Consider the following 20442-nt stretch of genomic DNA (forward strand, 5'->3'; position numbering starts at 1 on the left):
GGCACATGCTAGAGATGGATTACACGTTATAGAAAAATGGAGTAGCTGACCTCGGGAGCCAGTGACTTAGGATAGAAGGTGTCACTCTGAGGCAGAATAAGACCCTAAGCTAAGAATGTTTAAGGTGACCCAACTGACACTGACATGACTGTCCCCAGACTCCACATCAGAGGTTACATCTGCAAGCACATTTTCCTCTCAGCTGCTCAGGGCTGGGTGTTGGAGGAGGTGGCCCTGAGGTTTTGGTAAAGTACAGACCGTGCTCTACAAAAGAAAAAAAGATCTTCAGTTCCCAGCCCCAGTTTTGCAATAGAACACCAGTGCCCCAATCCCTGGATATTCGTCTGGTCACTCCATGGAAAGAAGAGCTGTCATTTGTTCATGTGGCAGCAGGGAGTGAGGACAGATGTCAGGCTGCCAAAGCCCTAGGCTTAGACGTGCCTCAGACAGGCACTCAGAGTAGGCGTGGAGTTCCCATGTGGGGACAGCCAGACTGGCAAGAAGCCAACATCCCTTTCTTTTCTTATTTGCATCACAAAGCACCACCCACATGCAAATGCCAAGTGTGTGTTCCCCCTTTTCCCAAATTGAAAAGGGACCTTTCTCTTTTTGAGGTGTTTTTGGGTCCTCTGATGTTACAATTTAAGAACTGTCTGCATAAAGAAAAAAGAGCCAGATTTTTATGGGTGCAAATGAAGATATGTCTAATCCACAAATAAGTTCTCAAAGTAAAGCAGAGAATTGGTCCTGTGCTTTGTAGTGGAGGCACGGGAGGGATGCTGCAGGCAGCAGGAACTCCCGTGTGAATCAGACTGAAAGGTCTGCCCTGGGCACACCTCAGTTGCCTGTGGCTTACTTCCCTGCAGTGAAAGTGGAAGGAAAGTGGTAAGGCGTGGAAGGAATGGCAAAATCCAGTTTCCTCACATTGCAAAAGAGGGGTCAGGAAAGATTCTGAATTTTAAGGATCAAGAAAGAGAAGTTTAGGGCTTCCCTGGTGGCGCAGTGGTTGAGAATCCGCCTGCCGATGCAGGGGACACGGGTTCGTGCCCCGGTCCGGGAAGATCCCACATGCCGCGGACGGCTGGGCCCGTGAGCCATGGCCGCTGAGCCTGTGCGTCCGGAGCCTGTGCTCCGCAACGGGAGAGGCCACAACAGTGAGAGGCCCACGTACCACACACACACACACACACACACACACACACACACACACACACACAAAGTTTAGATATATTTTATAAAGTTATAAAATAGAAGAAATAAAAATAAAACCATAACAAAAACTGAAAGGAAGAAGAGGGGGAAGAGATATGTAAGGTTGATAAAAAATTAATCAGCCCATCCAAGAAAGAAATGGAAAATTTTATTTGAGCCAAACTGAGGATTATAACTCAGGAACAGCAGATCAGAAAGTTCCAAGAACTGTTCCACCCATTAGAAGTCAAAGCAGTTATATAAGTTTTTTGAGACAGAGGGCTCTACATTAAATGCCGTATTATTGACAGTTTACACAATCCAGATATTCAAGTACAAAGTGGTGGGTCATTGTGACCCCTTACAAGATCAAGAAGGAATGTTATCTTTTAAGGAGTTGTCTTGTTGGTGCTATAGGAGAATGTTGCTCTTTATGGCTGAGTAGCTATTTCTGCCGATGGGACGGTTTGGTCCATGCATAATGCAGATACACAATGCACAGGAGAGGGGAGAGAGGAAGCCAAAGGGCAGAGAAAATTTTTCATGTTTAAATTTTTCTTGTCTTGCCATAAAATATGAATTTTATTTCACAGTAGTGTCGACTTTTATAGCAGAGAGTCATTCGATGCTCTTTAAAGTTTATAGACCAAGGAAGAGTAGTGTAAGCATAGAGTTATTTAGCATTGCGGCCATAACCACCAAGAAGCACATCAGAAACGGGCAAAAGTGGTTGCCAGAGTCAAGGGGAAGAGTGAGATCCATCCTACACCATTTGAATGTTTGTCTTGATGTACATGTACTACTTTAATGATGAAAACAGGCCAGCTACGTGAATGCTTGGATACCATACAAGCAGATCCAGAGAGACAGAATCACTAATTCTATCACTAATGCCTTGCTTGCAGTCATTCCAGCCACAGATCTGTCGGAGCAGATTTCTACCGCAGGCACTGAAGCCTCGGGGACAGGAAATATGAAGTTCATGCTGAATGGGGCCCTGACTATCGGGACCATGGATGGGGCCAACGTGGAAATGGCTGAGGAAGCCGGGGAAGAGAACCTGTTCATCTTTGGCATGAGAATAGAGGACGTGGCTGCTTTGGACAAGAAAGGGTGAGAGAGCACTCCTGCTTGTTGAGCAGGTATCCCCCCAGGAGGGTACCTGCCCACCCAGGTGTCCCATTGAGGCAGGTCACATGAGAGTGACAGCAGAACATCTCCCATGAGTCAGGAGACCCTCTTGACCACAGATTACTCTTGTTACATGCAGCAAGTGAAAGTGAAAGGAGCTTGGGCACAGGTACGTGGGCTCATTGCTATTTATTATCAGCCATGGCAGAACTGGCCTCATGAGCTATTCACTTCTCCACATCTGTGATTTTTACTTTGATCAAAAAACTGAACCAGTGTGTAGTTGAAGGTTTTGCCTATTATTTAAACCACCTAGTGTTCCTTTAAGATCTCAAAGAGATGGACTGAAATGTGGTAGATGATAGGCCTGGTTGTATAGAAGCACCCAGAATACTTGTTCCACTTAATATCTGGATAGGTTTATTAACCTGGATTCAAATAAGAAGTAAAGAAAGATGCTGCTCAAAGGAACCACAGCAATCACAAAATCTGGAGGGTGTCAAATATACTTCCCAACCCTTGGAAGTAAATTTTTGTTCAGTAGCAACAAATTTGGGAATCTGTGGGACCAAAAAGCAACTGTCAGGGACTTCCCTGGTGGTCCAGTGGTAAAGAATCTGCCTTACAATGCAGGGGACGCGGGTTCAATCCCTAGTCAGGGGACTAAGATCCCACATGCCGCAGAGCAACTAAGCCCGTGTGCCACAACTGCTGAGCCCGTGTACTGCAAACTATAGAGCCCACGAGCTCTGGAACCCATGCGCCACAACTATAGAGCCCATGCGCCCTGGAGCCTGCACACCACAGCTAGGGAAGAGAAAACCTGCCGCCACACTAGAGAGAAGCCCACGCGCCACAATGAAAGATCCCGCATGCCTCAATGAAGATCCCGCGTGCCACAACTAAGAGCCGACACAGCCAAAAATAAATTAAAGAAAGAAATAAATAATAAATAAATCTTTTTTTAAAAAAAGCAACTGTACGACGTTTGTTTAGAGCCATAAAGCCTGCTTTGAAATGAATCTTACTGTATTTTACTGGATTAGACTATTGCTCTGTGACTAGGATTTTTATTATCTACTGTCTTTATTGTCTTTGGTTACAAGGAACTAATCAAATTTAGTTGGGAAAAAAATTTCAGGATCCAGTTAAATATTATTTATACCCCTGTTGAACTCTGTAATGACTTTATAAATGCCGTATTTCTGAATGCATTTTTCACAGCTAATGTAGCGTCCAGTGTGTCGTTAACAAACATTAACAGAACCTTTTCTTATTCCCTGCCCCGACCCTACAGGTATAAGGCAAGAGAATATTATGAGGCACTTCCAGAGCTAAAGCTGGCCATCGATCAAATTGACAAGGGCTTCTTTTCTCCCAAGCAGCCTGACCTCTTCAAAGACTTAGTCAACATGCTATTTTATCATGACAGGTGAGTTGCCACAAGAAGTTGGTGCTGTTTGGGCCGTGGAAAGGGGATGAGAATATCTTAAACCAACTACAACACATGTAGATTAGCATAGATCTGTGATCTGATAAGCTAACCTAGACTTGGAAAGAAAAATTAGATATTCTCCACTAACAATGCAAGGAGAAGACTTAAGAATAAGACCCACAGGGCTTCCCTGGTGGTGCAGTGGTTGAGAGTCCGCCTGCTGATGCAGGGGACACGGGTTCGTGCCCCGGTCCGGGAAGATCCCACATGTCGCAGAGCGGCTGGGCCCGTGGGCCATGGCCGCTGAGCCTGCATGTCCGGAGCCTGTGCTCCGCAATGGGAAAGGCCACAACAATGAGAGGCCCGCGTACCACAAAAAAAAAAAAAAAAAAAAAAAAGAATAAGACTCACAAATTTGGTATTCTTTTTCTCCTTCCACGGGTGTACCCAACTTTCAGATGCATCCATGTGATAACATTCTCACGTGTGGGAAGAAAGGAAAGGTTGAGGGCTGGTTGAAACCCTTGTGAATAGAAATGTCAGATTGGTAAGCCAGCCATGCCTGACATTAAGCAAAAGAGAATTTTTAATGGAATCTTAGCACACATCTATTAATGAAGCTTTTTGTTTTTTCCTTCTAATCACAAAAAAAGGTTTAAAGTTTTTGCAGACTATGAAGCCTATGTCAAGTGTCAAGAAAAAGTCAGTCAGCTGTACGTGGTGAGTACACGGCCAAGACTTACAAAGGAAACCAGTTTACAGTTCATTAAAATTTTGGTTTCTTTTTATTAAATCTAAATAACAGGGCCCCACCAACCAATCAAAAATGGGAAGTGAGGCAGCTCTTAGGTTTTTCAGATCAAAACTTGACTGTTCCCGAATTCAGGCAAAGGTTGGCATTTGACATTTCAGTTGCAGTTGTAGGTTTTTTACTATCCAAGTAAAAAGTCACAAATAATTCAATATTTATTGAGCACCCACCATGTAGCAGGCATATCCTAGAGACTAAGAGTATAAAGCAAAATTAAATATTCACTTTACCCACTCATTTATTCAACAGAGAGGCACTGGGGCCTCCTCCATGGCAGGCACCGTGCTGGGCACTGAGGCCCCAGCATGGACAAAGCCAAGGCCCCTCGAGGAGCCTATTTAGTGCTGGGGCGCTTAACCAGAAGTGCATCAGAATCACCAAGCAGTTTTTTCAAAGTACAGATGCCCACCGCCCTCTAAGAGATTCTGACCCAGTAGTGGGTAGGATCACCATCAGCATTTGAAAAATCTGCTAAATTGATTCTAAGGCTGAACCTTCGTTTATTGGGAAAGGACTGACCCCCCTAGTATTTGAAAATTGTAAAGTAAGTTCCTCTTCTGGATTACCCATGGAGTGGTGCTATATGAATAGAATATAAATGTATAGAAAGAGGGGAGGTTTCACATTTGAATTTAAGAAAAAGAAAAAGGAATGAAACAAGAAAGAAGGGGGGGGAGGGAGGAAGGAAGGAAGGAAAGAAAGAAAAGAAAAGAAAAGGAAGGAAAGGGAGAGAGAGAGAAAAAAAAAGAAAAGAAAAGGGCTAGAGCCACGTGAGTAACCCTTCATGTGCAAAGTCATACATCTTTACCAAAGAGCCCAGCCCTCTAGGTACATTTAGTAAATATATGGAAAGGCGATCACCTCTGATAGGAAAGACTTTTAGGGAACTGCAGAAACCACAGAAGAACAGATACAGGAGGAGGCTGGCCCTGTGCTAAAACTCCAGCTTGGGCTTCTTGAGGTAGCCGTCCTTGCCCACACAGTCTCCATTTTGGCTCTCCAACTAGAAAGCCATTATAGAGCAGACCAGTGGGAATGCATAAACTCTCCACCTCCTGCCCTCTGGACACATCAGTAACTATTTCCAACAGAAACATACTGCACTAGCATTTCTTTCTAGTCCTTTCCCAAAGCCAGGTGACAAGGATATTCATCCCAGGTATCCCATTGGGGTTTTAAAACAGGATCACTCAAGGCCTGTGCTGCTTTACGGCATATCCAGCCCCCCAAAAGTGTATAAAAACCAGAGTTTTATATACTTCCCAAGGAGAGGCAGTGCTAGATTCAAGCAGAGTGGCTTGCTTCCTGCTCCCTGAACACTGGAGAGAGCAGCCACATACAGCCTCCAAGAATTCAAAGACAGAGGAAAGAAAGCTCCTTCCTCTTGATCTCAACCCATGCTTGTTATGTAGAAAAGGTGTATAGGAAAAGAAACAGAAGTGAGCAGGAAAGGAAAATATGAGTGAGGGCATGCACAAATGTGAACGCTGGTTTTGCACAATGGTCCCTTCTGTTAAAATGATGGCCCTGATCCAAAGGATGCCCACCTAGAAGGCCAGCATTCTGTTCCATCTTCCTTGTTCATTAGTGCAAACTGCAGCTTTTACTCTTAACAATAATTGTATTGTCGAAGCGTAGAAAACATGGCCCACGTGGTTGGAAAGTCTAGTCATTATCCCTTTAAATAAAGAACGTGAAGAGAGGAAGCTTTTATTCTCTTCTTATTTTAGTAAGTTTCCAAAGTCTGAATAAACTAATTTCAGACTGTGTTTTAGTTTTTCTTTTAAATGTTTATAATTCATTGCTGTTGTTTTCAAATAATATTCTGGTCATTTCCATAGAACTCCTTAGAGTTCTTTACAAAATCATGAGGCTATAAAATAAGTAGCTTCTCAGCTGCATGGCACAGGGAGTTCACCTCTGTGCTTTGTGACCACCTAGAGGGGTGGGATAGGGAGGGTGGGAGGGAGGGTGACGCAGAGGGAAGAGATACGGGAACATATGTATATGTATAACTGATTCACTTTGTTGTAAAGGAGAAACTAACACCATTGTAAAACAGTTATACTCCAATAAAGATGTTAATAAAAAAATAAATAAATAGCTTCTTAAACTTTTTACATAAAATTGTGAGAGAGATATATTTTATTTAGATATATAGATGTATATTTTTTATTTAGGATAAAACCTTAATTGGTCCTGTTTTCAAACCCCAGTGGAGTATTTGGGATTCAGTGTAAACCTGCTAGAGTATCTATCTTCTGAAAAAACAGGAAAAGAGAAGTTAGTGAATAAAGTCTCCCGTGGGATTGTTTGCCTGCATGGTAGCTAATGTTCTAGAGTAGTGTTTTTCAAGCTTTGGCTGTGAGCCACGGGATAAATTTCTTACGTGGCATCTAGCAGACAATGAATGTTAGTCCCTTCCTTTCCCCTGTAGTTTAAAGGGAGATGAGGTATCTTCATTCAAAATGAAGCATGGGAAATAAGGCTTACATGCCAAAACATTGTAACTATGGCAGAAATTACCAATTAGGGTTTCTGTAAGAGTGAAAAGTACTTTCTTTTTCATTTTAGAGAAATATAATCTAAAATAGGAGACAAGCACAGTCTGCCCTGTCCAGCTCCCAACTGTGAAACAAACGTATTTATGATTCATTACAATTTACTCCTGTCACTTTCCCCAAAATTGTACTTGGATGTGCTTGGCCTGATGTTTGTCATACAGCTTGATGGGCACTCAGGCCCTGAGCCTTAGATGCACGTTAATTTAATTTAATTCAATTAAACAAGTATAATTCTTGTTTACAGAATCCAAAGGCCTGGAACATCATGGTACTCAGAAACATAGCCGCCTCAGGGAAATTCTCCAGTGACCGAACAATTAAGGAGTATGCCCGGGACATCTGGAACATGGAGCCTTCTGACCTAAAGATTTCCCTGTCCAGTGAACCCAGCAGCAGGGTGAACAAAGCCAATGGAAAGTGAGTTGTAAAATGTCCTGAGAAAAAATAGCTTCTTACTGGACTTCAACATTTTCATATTTTTTGATTTTGTTTTGTTTTATTAAATAATAATCTAGTTAAGTATCTCTGGGAATTGGGAGGGAAAGTGTATGAGTATATTAGGGGTAAAAATAAAGTGTTAATTTCCAAAGGCTACATGAGTGCCAAATCTTACTATTTTATAGCAGATTGAGTAGCACGCTAGGACTTTCCCCAATGCTATTCAGAAAGCTAGAAAACAGCTTGGAACTTTTTTTTTTTTTTTTTTTTTTTGTGGTACGCGGGCCTCTCACTGCCGCGGCCTCTCCCGTCGCGGGGCACAGGCTCCGGACGCGCAGGCCCAGCGGCCATGGCTCATGGGCCCAGCCGCTCCGCGGCACGTGGGATCCTCCCAGACCGGGGCACGAACCCGTATCCCCTGCATCAGCAGGCGGACTCCCAACCACTGCGCCACCAGGGAAGCCCAGCTTGGAACTTTTTAATGCCATTTAAATTAACTAAACTGAAATACAAATTATTTAACTACATTGGAGCATCTTTCTTGCTACTGCTTGCTGTCTAGGTGCAAATCAAAAACCACCTTATCCACAGATATCCCCAGAATGTTTGGTAACTGTACATTTTTAGATGGGATCAAATTTTTACCAAATTCTGATTCTCCACAGTGAAGTTTCAGCATGTTCCACAAAGTAGAATATGACAAGCTAAACAAGAACATTCCATAATGCCCAGCATCTATGCTTTCCCTTACTAAAATGGCAAGTGACTTGTAGAAATGTCAGTAACTTCAGCTCACCCAAGCAGCCCAGTACAGTTTTACATAAGAAATATACACCACAAGTGGTGTTTGGACCAAGTCTTCGCTCTCCGCTGTACTCAGACCTCACGCCCACTGCTGGCTCAGGAAACTTATGCAGGAAAAGGACCTAGATGAGCTCACATGCGTTCCCCACCTCATGGTCTAAGTAAGCCAGAGCAGCCCTCATTGCATTTAGCAAAGCAAATCTTACCTCATGGTTTTTAACAGTGTGGCACTTTTACACAGGAAGTTCTGTTGGAGGCCAGGAGGAAAGATCACCATCTTCACCCTCTCTTTGTTCCTATATGCATTGTGTGCAATTTCATAGAGCTGCAAGGGGCAGAAAGACATGGACTCAAAGGCTGATCATTGAAGCAGTTGTTTTCCTAGTCTAATTTTCCTAAAAGGGTATGGAAACAGCCAACTTAAGGAGTTAGTCCCATTAAGTCAGAGATATGGGCACCCTGCATATCCCTGAGTGGTTGCCTCTACAACCAAGGAACTGAAAGCTGCACAGCTCATGGAACAGTGACAACAGTGTATTGTATACACCAGGTGGCACAGCAATTCAGGGTGCAGAGAATCCCTTATAATGTCAGAGACCCTTCTTTAGGCCCTAATCAATGTTTGGCTGGCTGCGAAAATGGTGAAAGTAGTATAGTATGTTTCTGTCAGCCACTGAACTTAGTTTACCTTTTTTCCAAATTCCAAAGGCACCGTTTTGTCATCCTCACCGTGTATGATAAGAAGGGGAGAAGACAGGAATTTAACACTAGGAACAAGTGGAAGAAAAGCATTCAGTTCAAGAAATATACATTGAGATTTCTCCTCTTCTAAGTTAAGGCTTTAGCAAAACATGAGGTTTGCCCAAAATAAAGGAATGCTCTTTCCATCCCTCCCAGGAATAACAACTTCATATATAATAAGCTTCATATAGTGACTTTTTTTCCCTCCAGGCAAGATTCTTTTGTTTACTCATACAATTAACTTAGCATACTTGATTTAATTTATTCCTATGTGATTTTTGAAAATAAGGAACAAAAACACTGAATTTGTACAGAATTAGCAGAACCTCACCTTTTCCTTATTCTGCCTTATTTCATAATATCTGGAATGTTTTAATTAAACGAAAACAAAGTAACTCAAAACCAAAAAATAACAAGAACTACCACAGGACCAAGGAGAACTCTTTGTAGCAATTTGTTTACATTTCCCCATAAATGTACAGGATGGACATGAGATCAATAGGTTTGATTAGCCTCCTGGTCAACTTCCTATTTGGTAATTCGAAAAGGCTATGATGTGAAGAATGACTAATTGTACTTCCCTGTCCCCTTCCAAATTCTGATACCATCCACCCCTGCCACAGTGACTTGCTGTTACTCCTGAGGATGTTAGATCCCTCAAGAGTGCTGAAATAGAAAAAATACTGATAACGACTGCCTATTTGTAGGCACTCTAGATTCTCCAACTGTGAGAGGCTAACTCGCCAGATTCTAGTCACTGGACTTGCTGTTGGGTTATTCAGCTGGATGGTGTATGGATTTTGGTTACATGGGGAATAAGACCTAGAAATCAGAGATTCCTCCAAGGAATGCTAGGTTAGACCATACAGGACCTTTAAAGGGTCCTGAAACACCCTAAACCTACAACTCCCTTTATAACTTCAGAGAAAGTACTGAATTGGTAAAGTCATTAAATTAGACATAAGGATAATACCAAATACTAAAAATTTGTAGATACTGTAGTTACCTTACCCCCAATCCTAGTGCCCAACTAAGAATTCTCATCTACTCATTCAATAAGTCACATTATAATTACCCACCAGAATCCTATAGATATAGTAATAATGGACATCTTTACATCATTAAGTTACTTTCCATCACTGGGGAAGACTAGTTCGTCTTTCCTCAGGGCATCCATAACCATGCTTAAAAATCCTGGAAGTTTCCGGTAAATCTATTTTTTAAAAAGGAAAATAAATTGAAACATGGCCTATAGCTATGTCATTAGTTATAGTTTCCCACTATGAACTGTAGTAATATAGAGAGTAGTGATTTTCTAAATAAACCTTTTTTTGGAAATATAACTTTTATGTTTTAAAAGTAATTGTTATTGTAGGAAATTTGGAAAATAGAAGAAGGAAGAAAGAAGAAACAAATAACACATAATCCCACCATCCATAGATAATCACATTAAACATTCTGTGGTTTTTACTTTTTTTTTTTTTTTTTTTTTTTCGGTACGCGGGCCTCTCTCTGTTGTGGCCTCTCCCGTTGCAGAGCACAGGCTCCGGATGCGCAGGCTCAGCGGCCATGGCTCACGGGTTCATCCGCTCCGCGGCACGTGGGATCCTCCCAGACCGGGGCACGAACCCGCGTCCCCTGCATCGGCAGGTGGACTCTCAACCACTGCGCCACCAGGGAAGCCCTATCTTTTTTTAAAGTACAAATAGCACCACTAACTTATTTCTTCATACTCATAAAGGAGCAGTGATACGCATAATCTAAAAATTGCTTCTACAGTGAACTGCAGAATAATTAAGTGGTTTAGTTAGGGAAAAGAATATTCTGATTAGTTAGAAATTCTGATAAAGTATACAATACATAGATAATTGGTTTTAAAGGATTTGAACATTATAAACTCTGTTGAATATGATTTAATATTGCAATGTTTTAAAAAGGCATTTTAGGTTTTAATAATGACCATAGGACTCCAAACATAACAATTATCATTCTAAACATACTGAATTTCCTCATTAATGGCAAATTCCAGTAAAAAGAATGCTAGCTAAATCAGCTCTTGCCATATTTTGATTAAGTCGAAAGGTAAGTTAGTTTATATGCTCTAAAAACATCCATTCCAACTGAAAATGAGGAAAGGACATAAACCCTGAGCGATACTGCACCTTCCTCAAACTTTTTTTTTTTTTGCGGTACGCGGGCCTCTCACTGTTGTGGCCTCTCACCGTTGCGAAGCACAGGCTCCGGACGCGCAGGCTCAGCGGCCATGGCTCACGGGCCCAGCTGCTCCGCGGCATGTGGGATCTTCCCGGACAGGGGCACAAACCCGTGTCCCCTGCATCGGCAGGCGGACTCTCAACCACCGCGCCACCAGGGAAACCCCTTACTCAAACTTTTAACCCTGCCTCTAAACTACTCCCAAGTCCATTCAGTTCTCTCCATTTCCACTAATCACCCAGCCTAACCCAGCCTTCATCTCTTGCTTGGATTACACCAACAATCCCAGATGGCTTCCTGTTCCACCCTCGCCCTGCTGTAACCCAGTTCCCACAGGGAAACCAGAGTGATCATTTTAACGTGCAACTCTCATCACATCCCTCTTTTGCTTCACATCCTTCAAAGGCACGTGGATTAAATCCAAGCATCACCTTGGCCTTGGAGGCCTTACAGAATCTGGCTACAGCCTCTATTGCCTATCACTAGGCCCACTCCTCTCCACCCCCAGGCCCTGATGTCTTCTGCTCCTGGAACACGTCAGCCTTGATCGCACTGCAGGGCCCTTGCCTTTCTCTTCCCTCAGCCGAGACCTCCAGATTCTCCCATGACAACTGGTTCCTTGTCATGCAAGTCTCAGTTTAGATGATATTTCTTCAAAGATGTCCTCCCCTAACTAACCATCAAACCTTGTCCCCCATCACCTCCCAGTCATTCCTTTTACATCATTTTATTACTTTTACAGCACTTCTCACTATTCAAAATCCTCTTATTGCATACTTGTCTTCTGTGTGCCTCTCCAGCAACTATACAAACTTCATAGGAGGTTAGACCACAACTTTCTTATTCCCTGTGGTATCCCCAGAACCTAGAAAAGTTCCTGGTACCTAACAGACACTAGATAAATACTTGCTAAAGAAGGAATAAATCGACTGTGCAAATATCCCTGATGGACACTTTAAGCTATTATCTGTCATTTTCATCTCAGTGTGACTGAATTTCATTCAGAGTTTAATCCTTGGAACAGATTTGCAAAGAGAAAAGACCAACAAAGTATTATGTGTATTCCTCTGTGGTGCTGAGCAGGGAGGGGGGTGCAATGTAGTAAATGGGACGTCGCCAAGGGAAGGAAGTGGGTACAGAATAGGTAGGCTGGGGCCATAAATGCAAACGTCTGCTTCGCAGTTTAAAAAGAAAAGAATTATGTTCAGTGTAGAAGCAAGTTTTAGATTTCTGCTTGTCATTGCTCCTTTATGAGTGTGGAGAAATAAGAGTTAGTGGTCATTGCCCCAGCACTATAATATGTCATTTGTTGTAGTCTCCCACTATGAACTGTAGTAATAGAGAGAATAGTAACTTTCTAAATATAAGGACCTTTAAAAAATTTTTTTTTCCTGATTATAAAAAGGAAATTCATGCCTGGTAGGGAATTTGGTAGGAAAATGGGTACAGAATATGCAAATTGAGGTCAGTAAAGACAAACTTCTGCTTCACAGTTTTGACATGGGCCTGCTGCTTGCAGAAACCTGCGTGGTTTCCCAGGGTCTGCCTGGCCTGTATTTTTTGTGTGGTCTCACAGCAAATGACTCACATTCGGGTAGTCTGGAAATCCCAATACTGCTTCTCTTTCCCTTCCTTCCTTTGCCCTCCTCTTACCCGTGCTAAGGGCAAGATTTCTTGTTTTCTCTTTTCTTTGTCTTCTGGTTCTGCTACCCCTGGAATCAGGACTCCTCTGAGGAGAATTCAGTAAGAGAAGCCCTTCAGCAATTCATCTCAAATTCTGAAGGCGTAAGGAGAAAGCGGGCCCCAGTCAATCTACTCCCCTTATCCCTCACTCCTCTGCAGCCAGAGGTGCCCCTCGAGACTCACAGGTCAGACCACCCCTCCAGCCCAGACCACAGTGAGGGGCTCCTAATTGGTCTCCCTGGCTTCTCTCTGTTCTGGAATTCCACCAGATAAATATTCTTAAAATACCAGTTACCTGAAATCTGCTGTTACAAAGCTTTGGGAGTGGAACACTATCTATTTAAACAGACAAAAAACTCCTATCTTGGCTGTAAGCCCATCCACATCTGGCCACAGTCTTTCATCCCAAAAGCTGCAAACCTCCATCTGACTGCCTGGAGTTAGAAAATGCAGGATTGAGTCCCGTTTCCTCTCTATAGGGTATGTGTCAATTGGGCAAGCCTTTAAGCCTCCATTATTCTCAGTGGAGGCAATGGTGCCAAACTCAGACATGCTGTGAGGATTTAAAAGGATGACAAGTGTAAAAGATCTTATATAGAGGCCCTCCGTGACTCTCAGGTATTTTATAACACATAATCACACCATTCTGGCCCCGTGCCTTGGCTCACATTCTCCCCTCCTGTCTGTGTTTTCTAACTGCTCTCCCTCGCCTTCAAGAAATGAGCTTAGATCCTATCTCCCTGTAAGTCTTCATTGGTCACACCTGCACACAAGACCCTTCTCTTCCCTGAATTCTCCCTACCCTGATATTATTGTTCTGGGTCCTCCCCTTAACACCTCACTTAGTCTACTGTGTTATAGAAAGAGTGGAAAAAAGAAACAAGCATTTGTTGAATGCCCATATTTTTGCATGATTATTTTACCTAATTCAACCTTCACAACAGCCCTATGCAGTACCAACCTCATTAAAGAAATAGGAAAAATAAAACAAAGGGAAATAATCTACCAAAGTCATAATTGGTTAGTGGCAGAGGCCAAATTTGAACCCAAATCCAAATCTGTCTAGCTTCATAGCCCATGGTCTTTTTCCACTATGTTGAGTAATGAAATTGACTCCAAAGTGATACACGGAAATCCACGTCATTACTTTATATCCCCCGTTAATTTCCTATCTCCCCAACTAGACAAGAAACTTCTTGAGGGTAAGGACCTATGCCTTTCACTACATCCATGTCTCATACCACCTACATTTTTTTATTCAACAGTAATATTCAGAGTTACGGCACTCCACTGATAATAAAAATAGCTAATGGCCATTGAGTGCTTGCTCTGTGTCAGGCACTATCATACATGCTTTTCATATGTGAATCTACCACACAATCTTGATAGACTGTGATTATACCCATTTATAGATGAAGCATTAAAAACAGTCCAAGATTACACAGCTGTTAAGTGACACCCCTGGGGAAAAAAAACCCAGAAAGTCTGACACCAGAGCCATGGTTCTTAAAGAAAATATTTTAAAAACGTTTCTGTGAAGGTGTCAGAGACCTACCAAAGTAATGAGGTCTTGAGTGGCCTAGATCCCAGAGAGAAGGGAAGCCCAGAGAGGTGAGCCTGACACTCAACACACTTTTCTCCTTGAGACAACTGCCAAGTAAGAAGAAAGCCAGAAAGTAGAGGCAAAAGAACACAGAACAGATGACACAAATAGAAAACAGAGAGTAGATTTAAGCCTAAATAATATCATAATTACATTAAATGTATACAGACTAAATACTACGATGAACAGACGTTTGTCATACTGAAAAAGAAATCAAAATTGTACTATATGTTGCTTACAAAAGATATATATTAAATGTAAGATTTCAGAAAAGTTGAAAATCAAGGAATAGAAAATGATATATCATGCAAACACTACTCAAAACAAAGGTATATTAATATTGGATAAAGTTGACTTTATGTTAAGAAGCATTGGGACTTCCCTGGTGCGCAGTGGTTAAGAATCTGCCTGCCAATGCGTGGGACACGGGTTTGATCCCTGGTCTAGGAAGATCCCACACGCCGCGGAGCAACTAAGCCAGCAACTACTGAGCCTGCGCTCTAGAGCCCGCGAGCCACAACTACTGAAGTCCATGCGCCTAGAGCCCATGCCCCACAACAAGAGAAAACACCACAATGAGAAGCCTGTGCACCACAACAAAGAGTAGCCCCTACTCGCCACAACTAGAGGAACCCCACGCACAGCAACGAAGACCCAATGCAGCCAAAAATAAAAATTAAAAAATGTATTAAAAAACCCTGAAAAACTAAGTTTTTTAAAAAAGAAGTATTAATCATAAAAGAGGATATTTCATGATTAAAAAAGGATCAGTTCACATGGAAGATATAAAATTACATTATTATTAGATGTATGTTCCTAATAATACAACCTCAAAAAAACTAAAGCAAAAATTGACATAACTAAAATGAAAGTAAACAACTCCACAATCATGGTGAGATATTTTAATACTCTTCCCTGAGAAAATGACAAAACAATCAGTCAAAAATAAAGGATATAGAAGAATTGAAGAACACGATTAATAATTTGACCCAATTGACACATAAGAACAGTACACCAAAAACAGCAGAACACATTCTTTTCAAGCATATGGAATATGTACCCAAACTGACCACATGTCAGGACATAAAGCAAGTCTGAACAAATATCAAAAGCTGAAATCATACAGAGCATGTTCTCAGATCATGGTAGAACTGAGTTAGAAATCAATTACAAACATAATCAAATATTCAAAAGTATAGAAATTATGAAATACACTTTAAATAACTTATAGGTCGAAGAAGTCACACTATAAAATATTTTGAACTGAATAATAAAATACATTTCAAAACTGTGGGATGCAGCTGAAGTGTTGCTTAGGTGGAGTATGCCTTAATGCATAAATTAGAAAAGAGGAAATACTGAAAATAAATTATCCAAGTACCATCTCAAGAAATGTAGATAATCAACAAAAATCTAAGTTGGTTTATTGAAAAAACTAATACAGTTAATTAACTCTTGCTGTAAGTGTTGTCTGCCCCCTTCCCCTTGCCCTTGGATGACAGAAGCCATTGATCCTGGAAGGTTATGCCACCCTCCCTCCTCCCAACTCTAGGGATGGCAGAAACCACCCCCGTTGACCCAAAGCTTACAGTCCAACATGGATCAGGCCACAGCTAGACTTGACCTTAAGTCTCATCTTGTTCTGCTCTTTCCCCTTCCCTATCCTACAACTCTCATTCAAATAACCTTGCAGGGTTTTTCTGAAGAACACTCTGTCAATAAATCATACACACCGAATCCCTGCCATGGGCTCTACTTCTAGGAGAACCTGACCTAAAACTGAAATTAAGAAAACATCAATCAATTGGTCGGTCAAAATGAACTCAAGGATACCATATTCATGAATTGGAAGATGCAATATTAGAAAGATAACAATTCCTCCAAATTAATCTACAGACTCAATACAATCTCAATCAAAAACCCAGAAGTTTTTCATAGAAATTAACAAGTGTATTCCAAAATGTATGTTGAAATGCAAAAGATCAAGAATAGGCAAGACAGTCTTGAATAAAAAGAACAAAGCTGAAGAACTTACACAGCGAGATTCAAAGCTATAGTAATTAAGAGACTGTAGTATTCATATGAGAATGGACAGATAGACAAGGGAGAGAAATAAGAATCTACCAAGAGGCTCATATATAAAATTGGCACTGATACATACAAACATTGGCACTGCAGAGTGCTGGGGAAGGTCTGTTTAGTAAATGGTATTGAGCCAACTGGATATCCATATGAACTTCTACCTCATACACACACAAAACTCCATACCTGTAAATTATAGCTCTAAATGTAAAAGGCCAAACAGAATTTCTAGAAGATAGCATAGAAGAGTATTGTCATGGGTAAGCAGAGTTTGGTTTTTTTTTTTTTGGAACAGGATATTTTTTTAAATATAAATTTATTTATTTATTTATTTTTGGCTGTGTTGGGTCTTTGTTGCTGCACGGGGCTTTCTTTAGTTGTGAACGGGTGCTACTCTTCATTGCGGTGCGTGGGCTTCTCATTGTGGTGGGTTCTCAGGCTCTAGGCACGAGGGCTTCAGTAGTTGTGGCATGCGGGCTCAGTAGTTGTGGCTTGCAGGCTCTAGAGCACAGGCTCAGTAGTTGCGATGCACCAGCTTACTTGCTCCACGGCATGTGGAATCTTCCTGGACCAGGGCTCGAACCCGTGTCCCCTGCATTGGCAGGCAGATCCTTAACCGCTGTGCCACCAGGGAAGTCGAACAGGATATTTTTATTAAAAGTATTAACTATAAAAAAAAATTGGAAATTGGCCCACATTAAATTTAGAAACATCTCTTCATCATGAGATACCATTAAAGGAGTAAAATGGCAGAACAAAATAACAGAATATCTATGCAATACAAATAATCTTCTAATGGCTCGCCCTGTGAAGAACTTCAACAAATAAGAAGAAACACAACTCAATTTAAAAATAAGCAAAAGCCATGAAAAAGTATCTAACAAGAGAGGGTATCTAAATGGCTAATAAACAGATGGGAAAAAATGCCCAGGTTCCTTAGTTATCAGGGAAATGCAAATGGACACCACAATGGTATCAGTATGAGGGCAAAAAGGTGAAGCAGTTGGAACTCTCTTTACACAACAGAGTAAAGTGGTAAAGTCACCTAGGAAAACTGCCTGGTGCTATAACTACTAAAGCTGAACTTAAGCGCCCCCTCATTAACCAGCATCCACTCCTAGGGTATACTCCAGGGAACAGGTACACATATTCACAGAATATGTGCTCAAGGTCATTCATAGCAACAGTGTTCTTAACTGCCCCAAACAGAAAGGAACTCAAATGTTCATAAATAATAGATCAGTAAATGTTAGTATATGTATACAATGAAATACTATATAGCAACGAAAATGATCAAACTACAGCTGTACATCATGATAAAATCCCACAAATATATGTTGGCTGAAAAAAAATGGAATACATTCTATATAATCCTAATAATGTATAAAGTTCAAAACCAAAATTATACTGCTTAGAGATGCACACATGGGTGGTAACACTATAAAGAAAAGCATGAATATAATTACCATAAAATTCAGAATAAGGCTTACATCTAAGGTGAGACTTACTGGATTGAGAAGTGACATACAGGAGGCTTCTGGGATGCCAGTGATGCTAATTTCTTGACTAAATGTTGGTTACATGGAGGTTCAGTTTATAACTATTAAATCATAGATTTCTTTATTATGTTAAATTTCAAAATTAACAAAATTTCAAAAAAAAAGTAAATGGAAAGATTGTACCTGAATTGTAACATGCCTTCAAGTTAATTAATTTATTAGTAATTACTTAAGAGTAATATAATAGGACTTCCCTGGTGGCGCAGTGGTTGAGGGTCCGCCTGCCGATGCAGAGGACACGGGTTCGTGCCCCGGTCCGGGAGGATCCCACATGCCGCGGAGTGGCTGGGCCCGTGAGCCATGGCCGCTGAGCCTGCGCGTCCGGAGCCTGTGCTCCGCAACGGGAGAGGCCACAGCAGAAAGAGGCCCGCTACCACAAAAAAAAAAAAAAAAAAAAAAACCTAGGTGGGAATGCAAATAAATGAAAATAGCTTTGCTGGGTGATTGAAGTGATGAATGAATGAGAAAGGGGAGAGAGGGAGGGAGGAAGGACAATTTAATAACAAAGTTTTAATTTTTAAAAGAAATCACCTATCCAAAGGAGAAAATGAAGAGCTAGGGAAGTGTGGTCAGGCTGGGAAATGATGACTATGGTGTGTGGAATCCAGAATCTGCCTTGAGGAGGAAGTCTTATCATACCATCCCCACACATCCCACACACCACAAGGCTGATCTGGCTACTTTTCACACCTACACCTACAACTCTTCCTCCTGTGCACGTCAGAGACATACAATTCACCTTGGCCAACAGGAGGAGGGGAAAAATGTACACGTTCCCACAGTCCCATACCCCCAAAAAGGTTGTTTCTGGTAGAAGGAGTGGTTTTTGCACTTAATATATTTTTTCAACGCATCCCCTAGCCCTTAGAAAAAGCAAATAAATTCAACTCCGTCTGGTGATGAAAGGAACAAATTCATTATAAAGTGTTTGGGACTCAGAGATGTTCACATCTGTTTTGATCCACCAAGGTCAAAGCTGGAAGAGAAGTCTACTCATGGGACTTTAGGCCCAGACACCACAAACCCACCCTCACCTCCAGGAGCTCTCAGGAGATAACCATGCTGAGGGCAGAGGAAGACCTTAGGGCTGTAGACCAGAAGAGAATAAATGGAGACATAAAATCGGTGCCTTGAGGCCCCTTCAGACATACCTTTACTAGCTCAAGTCTATGAGGAGCTGCCCTATAGAGGAGGTTTAAAAAAAAAAAAAAAGAGCAAGAATTAGGAATTACAATGACAAATTCAACAAAAATCACTACCATGCTGCTGGCATCTGATCTCACGCCTTTCTTTTCCAGGTTAGACAAATAACCAGGAGAGAGGGCAATGCTTCTTGGTGTCATAGCCCACGTGCCTGTGTCAGGGTGAATGATCCACAGCTCCCCTCTGCTGCTGCCTTCCCCCAAGTGAGCACCGGCTGCCCGGACCACTAGCACTTCTCAATGTAAGCATTTGATTGAACTGCTGACAATCCATCTCCTTGCACTGCTTCACAGCAAAAAACCTATTTCTAAGAACACTTCTAGAAGCTAAAGGAAAATAAGTTCCAGAAAGTGGCTTTTCAGAAAAAGGGATGATATAATCAAGTTCACTAAAGGAAGATCTGCCTGCATCCTGTCCACTCTGCCATGAGGTGCAAGATGAAGTGAAGGAGAGAGACTCACAGCCCTGGAGGTACAAGAAATACTTTTTTCCAAAAGAACCACAGTCTACTCTCTATTAACCACACAAAAGGGAGATAAAGATGATTCAAAAGGCAGAGGATTCTTTAAAAAAACCATTTGAATTTGTTTTAGAGCCAAGTTTCTTAAACCTTAGTGGGTCATGGAGCCCTTTGAACATGTAATTAAAGCTATGGACCCGCTGCCCCGAAAAATGTATCCACTCTGCCAATTTTGTGTACAATTTTGGGTTGGGAGTTCGTGGACCCTCTGGGGCTTCTATGGATCCCAAGTATAGAACCACTGTTTTCATCAAGGTTCCCTGTGATCTGTCATTTGGCCTCCTTCCAGCTCAGTACTGCTGAGAGCAAGCTGAGACTTCCGGGCAGGAGACAGAGGAAGGTGCAGCTGACCCCAAGCCAGGAAATCTGGGATAACTGAGGTCAAGAGCGGATTCACTCAGAGGGCAGACGTGACTATGTGATTCACATGACCCTTTAAATAAAAATGCATTGAAACACCGTG

At 41.7% G+C, this 20442-nt stretch overlaps 1 protein-coding gene across 1 annotated transcript in view; it reads left to right on the forward strand.

Annotated features, from left to right (window-relative positions):
• Positions 1–20442, forward strand: part of PYGL (glycogen phosphorylase L) — a 51962-nt gene extending 31520 nt beyond the window's left edge. Inside the window, exons 17-21 of the mRNA XM_059057161.2 lie at positions 2097–2304; positions 3620–3754; positions 4411–4477; positions 7377–7549; positions 19555–20442. Of these exons, the coding sequence (XP_058913144.1) occupies positions 2097–2304; positions 3620–3754; positions 4411–4477; positions 7377–7549; positions 19555–19567 (596 nt within the window). The 3' untranslated portion in view covers positions 19568–20442. The remainder of the gene's footprint in view (positions 1–2096; positions 2305–3619; positions 3755–4410; positions 4478–7376; positions 7550–19554) is intronic.

Source organism: Kogia breviceps, chromosome 3, assembly GCF_026419965.1.
Source record: "Kogia breviceps isolate mKogBre1 chromosome 3, mKogBre1 haplotype 1, whole genome shotgun sequence".
Lineage (NCBI taxonomy): Eukaryota > Metazoa > Chordata > Mammalia > Artiodactyla > Physeteridae > Kogia > Kogia breviceps.